Source organism: Erinaceus europaeus, chromosome 6, assembly GCF_950295315.1.
Source record: "Erinaceus europaeus chromosome 6, mEriEur2.1, whole genome shotgun sequence".
Classification (NCBI taxonomy): domain Eukaryota; kingdom Metazoa; phylum Chordata; class Mammalia; order Eulipotyphla; family Erinaceidae; genus Erinaceus; species Erinaceus europaeus.
Window position 1 is genome coordinate 55227140 of NC_080167.1, and position 19452 is coordinate 55246591.

The window sequence follows — 19452 nt, forward strand, 5'->3', positions numbered from 1 at the left end:
TCGAACCAGGATCCTTACGCCAGTCCTTGCGCTTTGCACCATGTGTGCTTAACCCGCTACACTACCACCCGACTCCCAGCCATTTTATTTTTCAAAGATTTATGTTTTCTGGGAGGGAGAGAGAAAGTGCAAAGAAGCCAGGGCATTGCCCAGCTTTGATTTATTGTGGTACTGGAAATTGAAGCTTCAGTCTCTGGATCCTCAGGCATGGAAGGTGCAGTAACACATTGAACTATCTCCCATCTGAGTGTCATTTTATAAGCGTAACATCACAATTGTGTACATTACATACTGTATACCCATGAAGCATACAGTCTATGTTAAGTCAGTTCCAGTGCCAATCTAGAAATAGTAGAAAACAGAAGTGCCTTACTAGTACCTGATCTAGGAGTGTTTTGGAGGCTGGATGGTGGTGTACTTTTTGAGCACACACATTACCATGTGCAAGGACCTGGGTTTGAGCCCCTCTCCCTACCTGTGGGAGAGAAGCTTCATGAGTGGTGAAGCTTAAGGTATTCACATTTTGAATGTAGGCTATTGTATATTGTACACATTTTTTATCTCAATGAAGAACATAACTTTGAATATACAACAAAGTCTCGGTATAAATCTCTCCTAGAAAAAAAATTTCTAATGGGCAGCTTCATTAATATGTTTTCCCATTTCTTTGAGAAAGAATTGCCCATATCACTCTATAAGTTTCAAGTGTGCAGATATGGTGGTTTGATTTCCAGTATGTAAGTTTTGTTTAGGCACTTGATAATTATGTGAATATAAGTTGAACCATATTTAAAAATTCATGTTTTAGGTGAACAGAAATGATGCCCAGCCAGCATACTTCATTGGTTTGCTGATCAGCTTGGATAAAAAATTTATGTAAGTATATAAAAATGAATCAACTTTGCTTATGGATAGTGATCTGATACACACTTAAGAATCATCTTGAGGGCCAGGAGATAGCTCACCCAGTAGAGTGCATACTCTTACTCAGGGACCCAGGCTAGAGCCCATGGCACCACATGAAAGCACTGTGCATGGAACCAGTGGAAGATCCATGAATGCTAGAATGGTACTGAGGTGTTTCTCCTCACTCTATTTCTCCCTCTCTCCTTTTTCTGTATCTGAAATTAAAAAAAAAAATCCTCCAAGATCATTGAAATCATTCATGTATGAAGTCCCTACACAGAAAAAGGAGATTTTTGAGATTTTTTTGTTTTGATTAATGCATTAGATTGAATGTGTTAGACCTACGTGGGTCTCAATATACAAGACACCATAAAAAAATCACCAACATGTTATAGTCTATTGTAACTTACTTGGGGACTCAAAAAGGGGACAGATGAGAAGAACATTAGGGGAAGGGTAGGGACTGAAGTCTCTAAGTGGAAGGAGATGGTGGTATGGTTGAGGGAGAAATGTTCTAATACCTACCTTAAGGAAATGTGGAAATGTACCTGTTACCTTGATCTTGTAATCAGCATTCCCTCTATAATGTTGTACTGGAGTTGGAAAGGAAATAAAAAGAGTGTGAAGTAATCCTAGTAAATATTCTAATTAAAACATTATTAATATTTTATTTATTTATGACAAACACAGAGAGAAATTGAGAGGGAAGGGGAAGATAGAGATGGAGAGAGATACCTGCAACACCGTTTTACCACTTGTGAAGCCTTCCCCCTGCAGGTGGGGGTCAGAGGCTTGAAACAGGGTTCGTGCACACTGTGTGCTTAACCGGGTGCACCAACGCTTGGCCCCCCCCCTTGTAAATATTTTCACCATTACAATTCTCAGATAAACAGTTCCAAACCTTAATCTCACAAAAAATTTACCTATTTTTGCTTTTAAAGTCATTACTGGTTTGTGAACTATCTACTAAGAAGATACACTACACAAACAGGGACCTTGGGTTTATTTTAAAATGATGATTCCCACTTAAACTGTCCTTGGTGCACAGAACCAATGGTCCTCCCATATTAACCAATCATGGTCTTAACAGCACTGCTTTGAAGTAGTCTTTCAACTTCTTGAAATGCTTTTCCTTCAAAGGAATGACTGTACTGTTTTCTATTAGATACAGGGGCCAGGAAAAGCTTCAGGAGAGAGGAAATTAGTGCATTTTTTGGGTTTCTTTCCTCGTTCATTAATGCACATGTTCTCCTAAGTTTGAAGAGTAGATCTGTCTTCTTGGCTCTCGCACAGATGTTTCCACTACATATGTTCCATGTGACTGTTATAGCTATTTCTGAGCAATTGAGACCTAAAAATGTTATTTTTAAAGATCAGAAATGTGTGATATTCTTTTGGGCAGCTCCATTTTTCCCTTTCTTAAACAAAAAGGTTCAATTCAACTATCTCTTGATCCCTTTCTAGCTAACAGTTTCTGAATTTCTGTACTTTATAAAAACAAGTACTGATCCACATACCTTAGGAGAAACCAGAGTAAACTTGAAAAATCAGAGAATTTGACTATGGGCCTAATGAGAAACTCTATATTCTCGACCTCTCTTTGGGTGGTTTTCTTTTGTGGGAATCCTGCCTAAGAAGTGCTAAGAGAGGATGTTTGCTTCTGGTTCATTTCCAGACTAACAGCAATTTCCATTTCTTTTCCTACTTCAAAACTAATTGTAGATTCTTTGAGGGATGAAGGAGAGAGAATAGCCAAGGCATGAGGTTACTACAGTGGAGGACAATGCCACTAGAAGCACTAGCCACTGATGGGGTTTTCCAACTAATCTTCCTAGAATCTTCTCTCCTGTCTGCTTCAAAGTCTGTGCTCCCTTTACCTTTCAATCAGCTGCTTCCATCACTGGGCTATAGCCAATTATTCTAGTGATCAGATTGTTGTTTAATCTCTGAATTTTCTTTTTCAGTTGGATGGATGGAAGCAAAGTAGATTTTGTGTCTTGGGCCACTGGTGAACCCAATTTTGCAAATGATGATGAAAACTGTGTAACTATGTATTCAAATTCAGGTAGACATTATACATTTTTTTTTCTTGCTTGCTTCTTGTGTTGTGATGTGTCATTTGAAATATTTTAGGTAGGGAGTCGGGCGGTGGCGCAGTGGGTTAAGCGCACGTGGCGCAAAGCGCAGGGACCGGCGTAAGGATCCCGGTTCGAGCCCCCGGCTCCCCACCTGCAAGGGAGTCGCTTCACGGGCGGTGAAGCAGGTCTGCAGGTGTCTATCTTTCTCTCCCCTCTCTCTCTGTCTTCCCCTCCTCTCTCCATTTCTCTCTGTCCTATCCAACAACAAAGCAACGTCAACAATGGCAATAATAACCGCAACGAGGCTGCAACAACTAGGGCAACAAAAAGAGGGAAAAATGGCCTCCAGGAGCGGTGGATTCATGGTGCAGGCACCGAGCCCAGCAATAACCCTGGAGGGAAAAAAAAAAAAAAAGAAATATTTTAGGCTAAGTGTAGCAAGTTGCGCCTTTAAATCAAGCAATACAAGAAGAGTAGATGAAGGAGAATTCTAACATAGCAAGTCATTCGATTTGTAAGGAACCTAACTGCTTAAGAATTATTATAAGTAACAGTCAATTTTCTCATTTTTCTCTATCTTTTCATTTTCTTTCTTTTTCTTTTCTTTTTTTTTGTAACTATTGCGGAAACAGTTATTTACAGCACTGTATGTATTTTAGGAGTACAGGTTCATAAAGGTCACACTCTTCAAATATGCTACCACACTCCAAATATGCCTACCACAAGTCTTTGGGCCCCTTCTTCCTCCCCACTCTGTCCCCCGCCAACCTACTTCAGTCCTGAAGTCAGAATATAAGAGTTTCATATTTATGTTTCTTTGCTTTGTTTCATCACACATAATTTTTATCGACCCCCCCCCTATTTTTTTTTCCTCGCCATCTCTTTATGTGTAAAGTGGAAATAAGGACAAAACCTATCTGTTGATGAGGAGATTAAATGATATAATACATCTCAAACATGACCAGATTCTTGGGATATCAAAAGTTTAAGTGTTATAAGATGATTATTATTACTGGTTTTAAGATGCTATATCTGCATGCATGGCTCACAGGAAACACTTTACAAAACTGAATCAGTACTAGTTTATTTATAAATATTTGAAAAGAATTATTTATTATTTTGGTGAGAGAGACTAAGAGAGACAGCGACAGAGAGAAATAGAGATAGAGAGATAGATAGATAGACAGATATAGAGAGACTGACTAGAATACCACTCAACGCTGGCATATGTGGTGCTGGGGATTCAACCTGGGACCTCGTACACAGAAGATCAGTACTCTGTCACCGAGCTATCCCAGGTCTGATTTACTGTTAGTTTAAATGAAAGAGCTCTTTTGAGTCACATGTATGTTATATATGTTGGTAGCCAAAGATTATTTTTGAGAATCCTTATAAACTATTAATACATTTTTTAAAGAGAGTGTTTTCAAGCATACACTTGTAAATCTAATCTAATATGTTTGATTCCTTGCCAGGGTTTTGGAATGACATTAACTGTGGTTATCCAAATGCCTTCATTTGCCAACGACATAACAGCAGCATCAACGCTACAGTCATTCCTACCACAGCCCCAGTCCCAGGAGGCTGTAAGGAAGGTTGGAATTTTTACAATAACAAGGTACTAAGAACATTAGTTGTAGTCTTGGCACTATGTATCAAGAATGACAATGGCCATGCAAATCTTTCAACATAAAGTTAATTTCTGCTTACTTTATCACTTCAGGAAATTGTAGTCAAGAATAGATAGCTATTCCTATGTCATGTATACTTTATATATGTGGAGATACTATCCATATAATTCTACCCTTTGTACCAAGAAAGGGAAAAGAACTTTGCAAAGAAAGCTTGTAGGTAACCAAAGTCAATTATTTTTTAAAATCTTTATTTATTTATTGGATAGATACAGAAGAAATTGAGAGGGAAGGGAGTGATAAAGAAGGGTGAGAGACAGAGAGATACCTGTACCACTTCTTTACCTCTTGCAAAGTTTTCCCCTTGCAAGTGGGGAACAGAAGCTCAAACCCAGGTCCTTGTGCTTTGCAACGTGTGCACCCAACCAGGTGCGCCACTACCTGACCCTATAACTTATTTAAAAATTTTTTTAAATTAATTTATTTATTATTTATTTCCTTTTGTTGCCCTTGTTTTATTGTTGTAGTTATTATTGTTGTTGTCAATGTCGTCATTGTTGGATAGGACAGAGAGAAATGGAGAGAGGAGGAGAAGACAGAGAGGGGGAGAGAGAGATAGACACCTGCAGACCTGTTTCACCACTTGTGAAGCGACTCCCCTGCAGGTGGGCAGCGGGGGGCTCTAACCAGGATCCTTACGCCAGTCCTTGTGCTTTGCGCCAACTGCGCTTAACCTACTGTGCTACTGCCCGACTCCCTAAAAATATTTTTTACAAGTGATTTACAAGATAGTAAGATAATCAGGACAGTAACTTAATTTTTTAATTTCTATTTGATTGTGAGGAGATTTGTATTTGGCTATAATCTTCATGAATAATTTTGAACTCTTTAGAGTAAGCAATATTATCGAAGTTAATCCCTATTTTTTAAAACTTCTTTCGCAGTGTTTTAAAGTCTTCGGTTTTATTGAAGAAGAAAGAAAAAATTGGCAAGAGGCACGAAAAGCTTGCATAGGATTTGGAGGGAATCTGGCATCTATACTCAATGAGAAAGAGCAAGGTACACTCCTCATTTATAATCAACTAATGTGTTCAAGTAGGTAATTTCCCCTACAACATGGTAGAAGCCTGGTGAGAGGACTTTATTTTTTAACTTTTCCAAATGAAAACCAGGAAGGGATAAATGAAACATATATTGAGAATTGTTTTGTTCAGTTGTAGGTCCTTTGCTAGGCATTTTACACACAAAGTTCCTCCCCATTGTCATAACAACTCCACCAAGGTCACACTCCTGTTCTTGAATGAGGAAAGGGTGTTCAGAGAGCTCTGAGTCATAACATAATGCAATAAGACAAATTTTTACTTATTTTAAAAATATTTTAAAAGATATTTATTCATTTATTTATTTACTGGATAGAGACAGAGAGAAATTGAGAGAGAAGGGGAAGATATATAGGGAGAGAGATACCTACAGCACTGCTTCACCACTTGTTAAGATCACCTCCCCTGCAGGTGGGGAATGGGGGATTGAACCCAGGTCCTTGCACATTGTAACAGTGTGTTCAACTGGATGTGCCATTGCTTAACCATAAGATGTATTTTCAAAAAGTGAGCTTTGAACAAACTGAGAATAAAAATCTGGTAGAACATAAGAATAAACCAGCATATTAAAGAAGAGTGTGGAAGAAAGAAAATCAGCACAAATTGTAAAATTTATTTTTGTGGTCAGGAAAGCCTGCTTGACCTTTTTTTTTGTTTGTTTGTTTTTGGGGGGAGCACCTGTTCTGAAATAAATATGATGGTGACTTAGCGACTTGTCACTTGTTGATCAGCTATAGGCCATTCAAATCAAAGTGTCTAAGTCTTTGGAAACCAGTGAGCACATGAGGAATGCTGGAAAGACCCACAGGTGTCATAATCTGGAAAAGAGGATGTAGTCTTTGACAATTCATCCTAGTGACTTTAAAACAAGGATTTTGAATCACTGAGACACAATTAAAGGAAAAGAAATTCAGGCTCAAAATCAGGAGGCCATTTTAGCAATTAAAACTGACTAGATGGGCTGCTTTGCCACAGTCTTTTAGCTGTGAAAATGCTTAGTCTAGAAGCACCCATTATAGATGGGTGTTAAAGAGTCACCTATGTTGCCTGACACAGACTATGGAAGATGCTTATCAAATTCTTATTTTTCACATGAATTTATGTAGATTTTGGAAAGAAGACATGTAGAATGGATAATATCTAAACTCCTGAGATTCTTTGACTTCCAAAATTAGTTATTGGAGAGAATGATATGTTACTAAATACATAAGAAAGACATTAGAATCCAGAAGAGTGCTATCCTAAATGCTTATTTTAGTCCATAAGTACTACCATATGTTCTCTTAAGCATGTTAAAACAATAAATTAACCAAGCTTTTACTGAGAAAATTCAACAAGTTTAGGAGCTTGAAGACACTGAGAGGAGAGGGTCAAACCATAGCACAAAATAGAAAAAAATGTTAAAAATATAATATTCACATTTCTCTAACTGGCCTACTATACACACTGGGCTTAGTTACCCAGTAGAGAAACACAATAATTGATTTCCTCTGTAAACCACAAAGTGCTGATTTCTGGCACAACAAAATTAGAGCATGGGTAATAGAGATGTGCAGAAGGAAACAATTTTCAGATACAATAACATTATTCCTGGCAAAGCAGGCACACGCTGTGGAATTCTAAGTGTGGTCTTTGGCAGGAAAAAAAAAGTCTATGCTGAAATACTGGCAGGTAGAACTTTTCCACTTTTGATTTTAGGTTAAGGGGATAGGGTCAAAGATATGATCTTATCTAGGAAGTAAAATAAAACCAAAATAAAAACATAATCATGTTCTTTCTCTGAAAATGTTGGAAGTAAAACAAATTCTAGACAGTTAATTGAGAAACAAGCAGTTCTCTTAACAGAATGGCTACTACAATCAATACACTACAGAAGAGTAACACGTAGTAGTGACTCTTACATGGGACTGTGAATGAACAGATATTTATATCTCTGCAGTATCTTTGTATTTTGCATTTTCTATTGGTAACTCCAAGTACTTAGTCAATGGCTTCTACTTACACTCAGGAGCCTGTATAGATCTATATTTTTGGTACATTGTTGTTCTAAAGAACAGGTGTTCATCTACCTAATGTGCATAGTTCCTGGCAGGTGCTGTTGTTGGCTATGGAAGTTAGCTGACATGATGAACTTGGGGATGAGTGAAAGAAGGGTACCTATGTTGTAACTATGGATTTGTTGTAACCTATGGATTTGGCTGAGGAACAGCTGGGAGTAGGTTTAAAGGAATCAAGGTTTTATTAGGGCAGTACAGAGGTAAGAGACATATATTTTAGGTGCTGCAAAATAAGTAATTATCAGCAGGGATTAAGAATATGCTAGGTCCATAAAGTCCATGAGTAGTTATCAAAAGTTCAGCCCCATGAGATAAGAAGTTATCAGCTGAGGAATAGGTTTCTCATGGCTATAGAGAAGTCTTAGAGTTGACCAGCTAGCTGAGTGCTCAATTCCCAGGAGAAGTAGCTATGGCAGGCCCCTCAAACAGCCTCAGCCAAGATGTGTATGACCAGGAGAAGAAGCAGCAGCCAAAGAGAGCAGATTTCTGGCTGGTTGTACTTTTAAGTCTGTTCAGTCCACCTACAATGCTTTGTGCATTTGCATAGACTGGATCCACCCACAGTTCATTGTGCATTTGCGCAGTATGCTCTGTCGCCTGGGTGGTATGGTAGACTGGTATACTGCGTCACAACAGACCTGGGCCTTTTATAGTTAATGGATACTTGCTGTCACTCTCTCTGCCACAGAACTGATAATGAAGTGAGTGACATCACTCTAGTTCTAGCATTTTTCTAGATCTGATGTCAACACTTAGCCTCAGGATGTTCCCCTGGGTCTAAGCATTCGCAGTGACTAGGACTTGCTTCCTAAAACAAGGAGTTCTAATTGAGTAGCTCTTTTGACAATCCAAAGTATTGATAAATTACAGCCTAATGCTTCTTGTTTGAACAAATAGTCTTCTTTTCAGAACTTTGTTGGTTTAAGAACTCTTCCCCAAATTATTGTAATCAAGTGACCTTATAGAACAAGTATCTACTAATACATAGTATGTCCTTGTATGGATTAGGAAAAAAATACCTCTTCTGGCAGAATGGTAGGCAGTATTAACCCTAACCATGTATATGTTATGGAGAGTGGACCCTGGCATGGTCTTGATCCTCCTTTGGGCTCTTTGAGCCAGTGCCCCAGTGCCCTTGTGCAGGAAATCAACTACACACCCATCTTTTGTGATCCCAGTCAAACCCAGATTTTTACTAGGAGACATTTTTCTTTTTCTAATTTTTTATTATCTTTATTTATTTATGGGATAGAAACAGACATAAATCAAGAGGGAAGAGGGTGATAGAGAAAGAGATAAAGAGAGAGAGGGAGAGGGAGAGGGAGAGAGAGAGGGAGAGGGAGAGGGAGAGAGAGAGAGAGAGAGAGACGCCTGCAATACTACTTTACCACTTGTAAAGCCTTCACTTTGCAGGTGAGAACTGGGGGCTTGAACCTGGATCCTTACGCACTGTAACATGTAAGCTCAACCAGGTGAGCCACCATCCGGCCCCTTAGGAGACATTTTTCAAAGTATCTTGTGTAGAAGGGATAACAGGATGAAAAGGGTATTTGTTTTCATAAGTGCATTTGAATAATAATACAGACATTAAATACCTGCTCAATATTTGAAAATGAATGTATTATGTATATATCCTGTGATTTGAGTCTTTCCCCCTAAAGTTTACAGTGATCTTGTGAAACTTGTCTTTCAGCCTTTCTTACCTATCATATGAAGGACTCCACTTTCAATGCCTGGACTGGGTTGAATGATGTCAATTCAGAACACACGTTCCTGTGGACAGATGGACGAGGGGTCCACTACACCAACTGGGGAAAAGGTTTCCCTGGTGGCAGAAGGAGCAGCCTTTCTTATGAAGATGTAAATATCACTCTCACAGTGCTGCTACTATGTGACTGGCTTTAATTACATGAGAGATCAGAAATCCTCCTTGAACTGGTTCATTCTGGCAGATTTTAAGTCTTGCAGATTGAGCCCATCTTTGAGGAAAGGGGTACAAATACAATGAAGAACTCTTCGATTTGGAGTTAGGATTGACAGAGTAGGAAAGTCAACCCCATCTGGGCCTGCCTTACCATCAGGATGTGCACCTGAGTCCAGCATTCTCAACTTTCTTTGTACCAGATACTTTTAAATTCTTGAAGCTGTTGTATTATTTGTAGTATAGGTCAGAAAGTTTCTTCCTTTTTAAATAAACCTATTAAATAAACCTATTAAAAGGTTTATTTATTACTTAGGCTGGGGGAGAGGTAGATAGATACATAGGGATACATAAATAGAGAGGAAGAGCCAGAGCATCACTCTTGCACATACAATGCTAGGGATCAAACTTCAGAATCCACATTTGAAAATCCAGTGCTTCAGTCATTGTAGCATCCCCTGGTCATAATTCCTACTGCTTTTGAAGATGTGCATCATCAACACTGTCATCGATGAGATCAAGTGAGCTAACATTTCTGGAGCACTTGCTCTCTGTTGACCACTCTATTAAGTGCTTTTGTATATTAGCTTGAGACAGATAACTGCTTCTTTATTTTGCTGCTTTTAATATTTTCCCCCCCAGAGCAGTGAACTGCTGGCTTCTGGAAAGGACAGGATTTGAACCTGAAGCTCTGTCTGCCTCAGAGTCCATAGGCAGAGCCACTATACCAGCTCAGCACTCTTTAATCTTTTTAAATTTTCTTTTATTGTCACCATTGTTATTGAGAAGGCTTGGTGCTGGCACTATGAATCTACCACCTCTGGTAACCTTTTTTTTCTTTCTATTTTACTTGATAGGACAGAGAAATTGAGAGGGGGAGAGAGGCAGAAAGACACCTATAGACCTACTTCACCACTGTTTGTGAAATATCCCCCCATAGGTGTGGAGCAGGGCCTCAAACCCCAGTCCTTATGCATAATATTGTGTATGCTTAACCAGGTGTGCCACTGCCTGATCCTTAGCTTTTATTATTATATCATTGAACATTCAATGTTAGATGCACTTCATGTAAAACAGAGAAATTAAGATTTTGTACGTACCTTAAACAAGCTTACACTTAAACTAGACTACAAGCCCGTGTGTGAAAGAATATAGAAATGAACATTCACAACGAGATATGCTATAAAAACACACATAGTATTCAGAAGGGAAAAACTCACTACATGATTGAGTGATCTAGTTAGTCAGCACATATTTGTGGAAGGAAGAGAGTCAGCTGTGAGTTTTTAAATTTTTATTTGTTGATTATTGGACAAAGACAGAGGGAAATTGAGAGGGTAGAAAAAGAGATAGAGAATGAGAGAGAGAAAGATGCCTCCAGCCCTACTTCACCACTCGTGAAGCTTTCCCTTACAGGTAGGGACCAGGGGCTTGAAGATGGGTCCTTGCACACTGTAATGTGTGTGCTTAACCAGGTGCACCACCACCTGGCCCTCAGCTGTGGGGTTTTTCCCCTCTGGTCTCAAATTTAAGAAATGTTTGGAAGATCATGCTCAGTGGGCCGGGTGAGCAAAGCCTTTAAAAAAAGGGCACAAGGTAAGCTTGTGTTGTGGTGGATGGCTCTGGACGTAACAGGAGCTCTGTGTAGAAGTGAAGTCAGAGTCAGCTTTGAAAGGTAGAAAACAATCCAGAGGCATTTATAAGCCCTGTGAAAGAATTTGGTCTTTGTCATAAGGGTATTTCTCTCTCTCTCTCTCTCTCTCTCTCTCTCTCTCTTTCTCTCTCTCAGAAGAAATATGATCTTACCACAATAGCATCTTTATAATGTGATTTTTATGGGCATGATCAATATATTTTCATGGTAGATAAGTGATTTTTCTGTGGAGGAATTCATTGAACTTTCTGAACTTCAAAGAAACATACTGAAAGGACTGAAAATGTACCGAAGAAGTTCAAGGAGAGTGGAGGAATGATGTTTTCAAAACGGTCTCCAAAATGTATTCAATGTTATTTGACTTTCCTTTTATAAAAGAGCTCAGGAGGAGGGGTTCTATGTGGAATGTGGGTATAATGACTTGGAAAGCAAGGACAAATTTAACAGAGATTAAATGAATTAGAATGATCTCAAAATTTGGAAGCTAGAAATGCAGGCTATTTCTTGGTTGTTATTTTACTAATTACTGATTTATACTTCCCTTTTGCCATAAATATACAGGCTGACTGTGTCGTACTCATTGGAGGCAAGTCAAAGGATGCAGGAAAATGGATGGATGATACCTGTGACAGCAAGCAAGGATATATATGTATGACACCTTCTGGTAAGTTCTACTGGACCTCATTACCTTGGAGGAGCTGGGAGGTAGGGTTGTATATATAATCTTTAGTCACTTCTTAAATTTTTCTGTGAAATGTCAGTTGCTCTAAACAATAACTCCTTAAAAAAAGTCATCTAAGAGTCTAGGACAGCTCACTTGGTAGAGCACAGACCATGCATGAGGCCCTGGAACCACATGGGTTCACCATGCATGGTGGAGTGGTGCTGTGGTGTGTTTCCTCTCTTGCCTGTCTTTTCCTGTCTTCTTCCCACTTCCCATCTAAGAAATAAAGAATGAAAATATTGGGATGGGGAGGCCACTTAGAGTTATCACACCTGCACAGAGCCCTGGGTTCATTCCCATAGCCACATTAAAAAAAAGAATCATTCATTTGTATATCAATAGGTTTGTTTAACTTTCACTATAATCCACTGTATCTCTATGACAGAAGAGAAAGGTAAAGGGGTCAGGTGGTGGTGCACCTGATTGAGCATACACATTACAATGTGCAAGGACCCAGGTTCTAGCCCCTGGCCCACACCTATAGAGGGAAGGCTTTGCAAAGTGGTGAAGTATGGGAGCAACATAAATATAGCAGAAATTCTAACGAGTTCTGCCTACATTGTGAATTTCAGCACTAGCATTACTAGAACAGGCTGTCTGGGTCTCTACTCTTTGAGCCAAGGAGGAAGACTCCTTCTAGAAGAACATGTTGACTGTTTTATTATTTAAATTTAGTTATTTATTTAAAATTTTCTCTTCTTATAAACATCAGTGATTTTGTTTTACCACCAATAAAAAATATTTTCAATATTCTTACTGAACTTGGATTAAGGGAAAGTTCACAGTATTAAAGTGGAAAAAAAAACAGATTCTAAAACTTCATAGACTATTAACTATACAAAAACTATGATAACTTCCTTTTAAAAACAGAAACAAAAAAGTCTATGAAAATATGTTAAAAAGCAGAAATAGTGATTATTTTTGGATAGTGGGGTAAGGGATTCCATTGTATTCCTATTTTATAAAGGCTCGTTGTATTTTTCCTCCATTTTCCATGCTCTCTTTCTCTCTTTATATTTTATCTCAATTAATTAATTTTTTATATGTTGAGTTCCCCTACCCCTACCCTGGCACTTCATACCTGTATGATTTTCCTGCTCCCATCAGCATATATTTTTAAAAATGTATTTATTCCTTTTTTTTTTTTTGCTGTTGTTTATTTTTTTGACATGGCAGAGGAGAGAAATTGAGAGGTATGTGGAGATAGAGAGGGAGAAGAAACATAGACATCTGTAGACCTGATTCATTCTTCGTAAAGCACTCCCCACCCCTTGCAGGTGGGGAGCTAAGGCTTGAACCCAGGTCCTTGAGCATAGTGGTATGTGCACTTGACTGGGTGCACCATTGCCCAGCCCCCAAATTAATTTTTTTATTTGATAGGACAGGGAGACATTGAGAGAGGGGAGAGGGAGACAGACACCTGCAGCAGTGCTACACTGCTTCCTCCAGATAAGTGGAGATCAGGGTAGGTGGGAACCTGAGTCCTTGAGCATGATAATGTGTGTGTTCAATTGGGTGCACCACTGCTGGCTGTTTTGTTATTATTATTGTTGTCATATTTATTACTATTATTATTTTAAAGGTAGGCAATGGGGGCCAGCAAAATAGCTTGTTTAGATAGTGCACCTTCTTTACCATGCACGAGTCCAGGTTTCAGCCTGACTCCCACTGTACTGGGGAAATATTTAGTGCTGTGTTGGTTGTGTTGTTTTCCCTTCCTCCTTCATTCTCTCTTGATCTGAAAATACATTGGTTTGGAGCCATGAAGCCCTGGTGGCAACAACAGCAAGAAGAGAGAGAGAAAAAAAAGATACAGGTTTAAAGATAAAGACAGAGAAAGAGAGCATTGATCCATCATCCATGAAGCTTCCCAGTTGTGTGGTCCTCCCATGTGGTGTTTAGAGTGAAGTGTACTTCCTACCAGATGAAGTAACTCCCAGTAGTGTGTGTGTGTGTGTGTGTGTGTGTGTGTGTGTATGTGTAGAACTGTTGAAAATTTAGTTTCAAGGAGAATGTGGATTTTTTTTCTCTTCTTTATGCTTTTCTGTATTTTAAAAATTTCAACATAACATGTGTTACATATGTATTTTAAACTATTTTGTTTTTATTTAAACATATATAAATAAAATACTATATGATTACAACCATAAGTAGATATGACTATATGAGCACAAAATGCTATTTAGAAAATACATGTGTATTAGCTATGACTGAGTTACCTGAAGTGCTCACAATATATTAGTTTTTCTTATAAATTTTGCTGTGTTTTTGTAAACAAGCAAATGTATAAATGAGCTAAGTTTCCTTGTGGTACATAGTCTTCCATGAAACTTTATTTGATTTTACTTCAGATTTCATTTGCCATTACTAGTCATCCAAAGTTTTCCAAGAATGATAAGACAAGTCTAAATCTACCCAAGCTAGGAAATGATAAATTGTCCAGTTTCTGTACATGTAACATGTAGTGAATCCTGGCTGAGTCTCAGGTTTGATGCTAGTCTATCAACACAAGATGGCAGCAGTAGCAGAAGAAAAAGGAGACTGTTCTTGCTGAAATGAAGTGACTGTCTTGCCAGCCCTCACTAAAAGGAAGTTTAGAAATCTTTCTCATTTCCTACCATATATTTGAAGATATAAAACTTCCTCAAACCAGTGACTTAACTGCAACCCTTTTTTTCTCTCTCTCTCTCTCAATCTCTCTCTCTCTCTCTCTCTCTCTCACACACACACACACACACACACACACACACGTCATTTAATATTGGCTTAGAGAATTATAAGATTGCAGGGGATAGCTTGTAAGATTTCAGTTTCACATCTCTGTATGTATGTACATTCATTACAGCTGCCATCAGAGTTTCTGTGCCCCTACCCATATTTTGATTTGTTTTATCATTATTTTTAGGCTTAAAGTATTTGCTAATTCATTTTATTATTTCTTTAAAACACACACACACACACACACACAAGAGGATGTCTATCTAGCATTTGTGTGCTGACAGTAAGGTAGATAGTAAATTGAGTTGGTACCATCTGGAGCAGGTCAGAGACTTGGCCAAGACAAAACTGTTAGGGATGAATATCTTGAATCATTAACCTGCGTTTCTCAAGTTTTTTTTTTTTTTTCTGTGAAGAGACAGTGTACCAATATTTTAGGTTTTTTCAGATCATATAATCTTTGTCATAGCTACACAAATCTACTGTGATCACAGATAATACTTAAACAAATGAGCATGGCTACATTCTAGTAAAATTTTAGTGATAGATACAAATTTGAATTTTATATGTTGTTTTTATATCATAAGATCTTCAACATCCATTTAGCAGTCATTTTTGAGCCAGGAGATAGCTGAGTAGATAGAGCTTTACCATGCATGAAGCCCTGGATTTGATATGACATCACATGGGGGAATCATGGGTAACACCAAGGGAGCTCCATAGATAATGGAGCATTGCTATGGTGTCTCTCTTCTCACTCTGTCTCTTTCTCTCTAAGTACACAGAACTAGACTGGGAAGGCCTATATTTGTGGCCTTTGTTTCATTCCCTACTGTCACTAAAATAAAATACAATAAAATAAAAGCCATCCTTATGGGTTGCAAAAACAGACAACAGTATATATTTCATTGCCTGCTTTTCTCAGCATCAACTAAGACACATAAGGAGAATCTGATTTTCTCTGGGGCTGGATGAAATAGGGAAGGAATGGGGGTTTCACGCATGATTTAGGAAATCATCAGGAAGAGTAAAACTTAGTCCTAGAATCAAGGTTAAGTTAACCAGAAGCTGGTATATAGTGTTATTCCTGAACTTTAACCAGTTTTTTGAAGGGGCATTACATTTTAAACAGCTACACATAGATGCAAATTTATGGATCCAGTGAATAGGGGAGGAAAACTGTTCTTGACATTGAAATTCACCCAAGATGGAAAGTGTAGTAGTGGCATGGTGATAGGTGTTCTTTAAACTATGGAATTAATAAATGAGCTTAATTTAAAGTATTTATTTCAATCAGATCTCATTGAACTCACAAGTACTTCTGTTTTTTTTTTATTTTAGAAATTTGATCATATATTTACCTTAATATTATTCTTAATACAGCTTGGAAGTCATTTAATTCAAGCAAGCATGCTGATTAATAAATACGTTTTCTAGTGCTAAATGACTACAAAATATTTTAACTGGTTGGTGGTTTGGATTTGAGTTATTGTGATTTTTGAGTTATTGTAATTACTTTTGTGAGTTATGAACTGCAGTAGCCATGTGTTAATGCCATTCAAAAGACATCATCTTTTTTTTTTATTCCAGATTCTTCCTTGACTAATTCTCCAGTAACAGTCCCAACAGATGGCTTTGTTAAATATGGTGAAAGTAGTTATTCACTTATGAAATTAAAATTACAATGGCATGATGCAGATAATTACTGCAAACTTCATTCTTCCTCCATTGCTAGCATCCTAGGTCCCTACAGCAATGCATTTGCATGGATGCAAATGCAGTCAAATAAGGAGCCTGTGTGGATTGGCCTGAACAGTAACCTGGTAAGATGCTGGAAATCACTGATTCATCCTTCTAGTTAAGCAAAAAGCTTTTCTTAAAAATTTTTTTAAAATTCTATTTATAAAAGGAAACACTGACAAAACCATAGGATAAGAGGGGTACAACTCCACACAGTTCCCACCACCAGAACTCTGTATCCCATCCCCTCCCCTGATAACTTTCTTATCCCTCTGGGACTATGAACCCAGGGTCATTATGCGGTACAGAAGGTGGAAGGTCTGGCTTCTGTAATTGCTTCCCTGCTGAAGATAGGTGTTGACAGGTCGATCCATACTCCCAGCCTATCTCTCTCTTTCCCTAGTGGGGTGGGGCTCTGGAAAAGCAGAGCTCCAGGACACACTGGTGGGGTTCTCTGCCCAGGGAAGTCAGGTTGGCATCACTGTATCATCTGGAACCTGGTGGCTGAAAGAAGAGTTAACATATAAAGCCAAACAAATTGTTGACTAATCATGAACCTAAAGACTGGAATATTGCAGATGAAGATTTGGGGTCTCCGTTTTGAAGATAACTAGTAGGCCTATTTTAGTTATATTCCAAAGGGCCCATGACTATATTAGTTTTTTCCTGAGCCTGACCTCTGATATGCAGGTTGACCCAGGTTATTATCTAAAGGAGATGATATCATGGCTGGAAAAGGAGGTAGGAAGCTGCATCAGGCAAGAGAGTAGCTCCCAAATATGGGAAAGGTGTATAAATATTGTTGACTATAGACCCCATCAATTTGATCTGGAGCCTATATTCAACTTAGGAGCCTATGTAACTTGCAAAAACTATTTTTTTAGAGGAAACAGATGTCAATAAGTAATTAAGGGATAAAACAAGGAGTGTGGAAGGAGAAAAGGAAGCAGTTGTATCAGGGAAGAGAACTGATAGTGTGTGTCACAGATAAAGCTGACCTTTTTAAATGTAGTTTAGGCTGGTGGAACATGAGGAAGGAATGCCAAAAATAGTGATAGGTGTAAGGGGAGAACACCTGAATGCAGTAGAACTTAAATAAGGACAGAGACAGAAATCACAAAGTGAAACATGGATTGGTATGTATTATGCCAAAGCAAAGGACTCTGGGAATACATATGGAGGGAGGGGTCGGCAGGCACTTTGAGGTCCTGTTACATGATATACAGGGAGATGAGTAATTGAGCCCATGTGTCTACAACTACACTGTAAACCATTAGCCTCTAAAAATAATAAATAATAGGAGTATAGATGGCATCAGATTTTATAGTTTCCAGTGTCCTTATGCAGAGAGAAAAATCTGTGCCTCAGACAATAAATATTATCTAAGTAAAACAGCGATGATTTTAAGACTACTTGTTCCACAGTAATTTCTGTGATTTATTACCAACATGTATTTAGGTAATGCATTTTGATATCTATGTCAGTTTTTTTTAATAACAATTGATTTCCTTGATAATCCATTCATTTCCACCTCACAGATTTGGCCATAAGGCTCTTACAAATTTAAAACCGGTTTTCATTTGTTTTTAGAAAAGTTAAGATTCTGCTCAGGCAATATTTCTAGCTAGAGCAATACTATTATCTTCCTTACATCTATGGCATTATTATGTAGGTATTATTTGGTTAAACATGGGTAGAATACCACAAAATTCTAACATACAATAGCACAGCTTTTGGTTTTGACATTAGGTCCCTGATAATTGGGTTGGTAAATTAAACAAAGCAGTTAAAAAGGGGGCAAGTGTAGGACTGTTTAGAAGACTAATTGTATCTGATGAATGTTAAGTATTATCTGTTCTTAGGCATTACCTATAAAATCTTTTAGACTGTTAAAAGGGTATTGCAGATAAGTAACATTTTGAATGTTATAAATTAACTTGTATATGTGCCTAAATTTGTCAAACCAATTTCAGTAAGAAATTAAGCATGCAAAATTTAATAAAATAATCAGCATTTAAAAAATGGCACCATGGTTTGTTAGAGATGAAAGATCACCTAAAAGAAGGCAAGAGCTCTAGTGTTAACTATTAACTATCAATGTGACTATCCCTAAGATATTTGTCACAGGTAATATATTTATATTATTTTCACCATGGTTATCCTGGGGCTTGGTGCCAGCACTATGAATCCACCACTCCGGGTGGCCATTTTTTTTAAAAATATTTATTTATTCCCTTTTTGTTGCCCTTGTTTTATTGTTGTAGTTATTATTGTCGTTGTTGTTGGATAAGACAGAGAGAAATGGAGAGAGAAGGGGAAGACAGAGAGGGGGAGAGAAAGACAGACACCTGCAGACCTGCTTCACTGCCTGTGAAGTGACTCTTCCGCAGGTGGGGAGCCAGGGGCTCCAACTGGGATCCTTACACCAGTCCTTGAACTTTGTGCCACCTGCACTTAACCCGCAGTGCTACTGTTCGACTCCCTTCTTTTCTTTTTTATTAGATAAGATAAAGAGAAATTGAGACAAGAGGGGGGTGACAGAGAAGGAGAGAGAGAGAGATAGACATCTGTAGACCTGCTTCACCGCTCGTGATGCCTTCACCCTGCAGGTGGGGAGCAGGGATTCAAGCCTAGGTCCTTGTGCATATTTGTGTGCTCAGTTGACTGCACCACCTAGCATAATTTTAAGAGGCAAATAAGGTCACTAGGAAAGATAAATGGTTCTCCTAGGTACCTACTAGTTCACGTTATTTTTGTGGTTGGGGAAATAGTTCAACTGGTAGAGCACAGGGCCTGCAAGCCTAAGGTTCCCTGTGATCCCTGGCACTGCAGACACCTGTACCAGGGTGGTGCTCTGGCTTCTCATTTTCTTTCTCATATGAAACTCTCTTTCTATCTCACATGAAGTAAATTATATATATAT

At 38.3% G+C, this 19452-nt stretch overlaps 1 protein-coding gene across 1 annotated transcript in view; it reads left to right on the forward strand.

Annotated features, from left to right (window-relative positions):
- MRC1 (mannose receptor C-type 1) overlaps positions 1–19452 on the forward strand; it is a 113581-nt gene that overhangs the window by 83725 nt on the left and 10404 nt on the right. The window contains exons 18-24 of the mRNA XM_016189657.2: positions 809–876; positions 2871–2971; positions 4460–4602; positions 5560–5674; positions 9466–9632; positions 11909–12011; positions 16380–16612. Of these exons, the coding sequence (XP_016045143.1) occupies positions 809–876; positions 2871–2971; positions 4460–4602; positions 5560–5674; positions 9466–9632; positions 11909–12011; positions 16380–16612 (930 nt within the window). The remainder of the gene's footprint in view (positions 1–808; positions 877–2870; positions 2972–4459; positions 4603–5559; positions 5675–9465; positions 9633–11908; positions 12012–16379; positions 16613–19452) is intronic.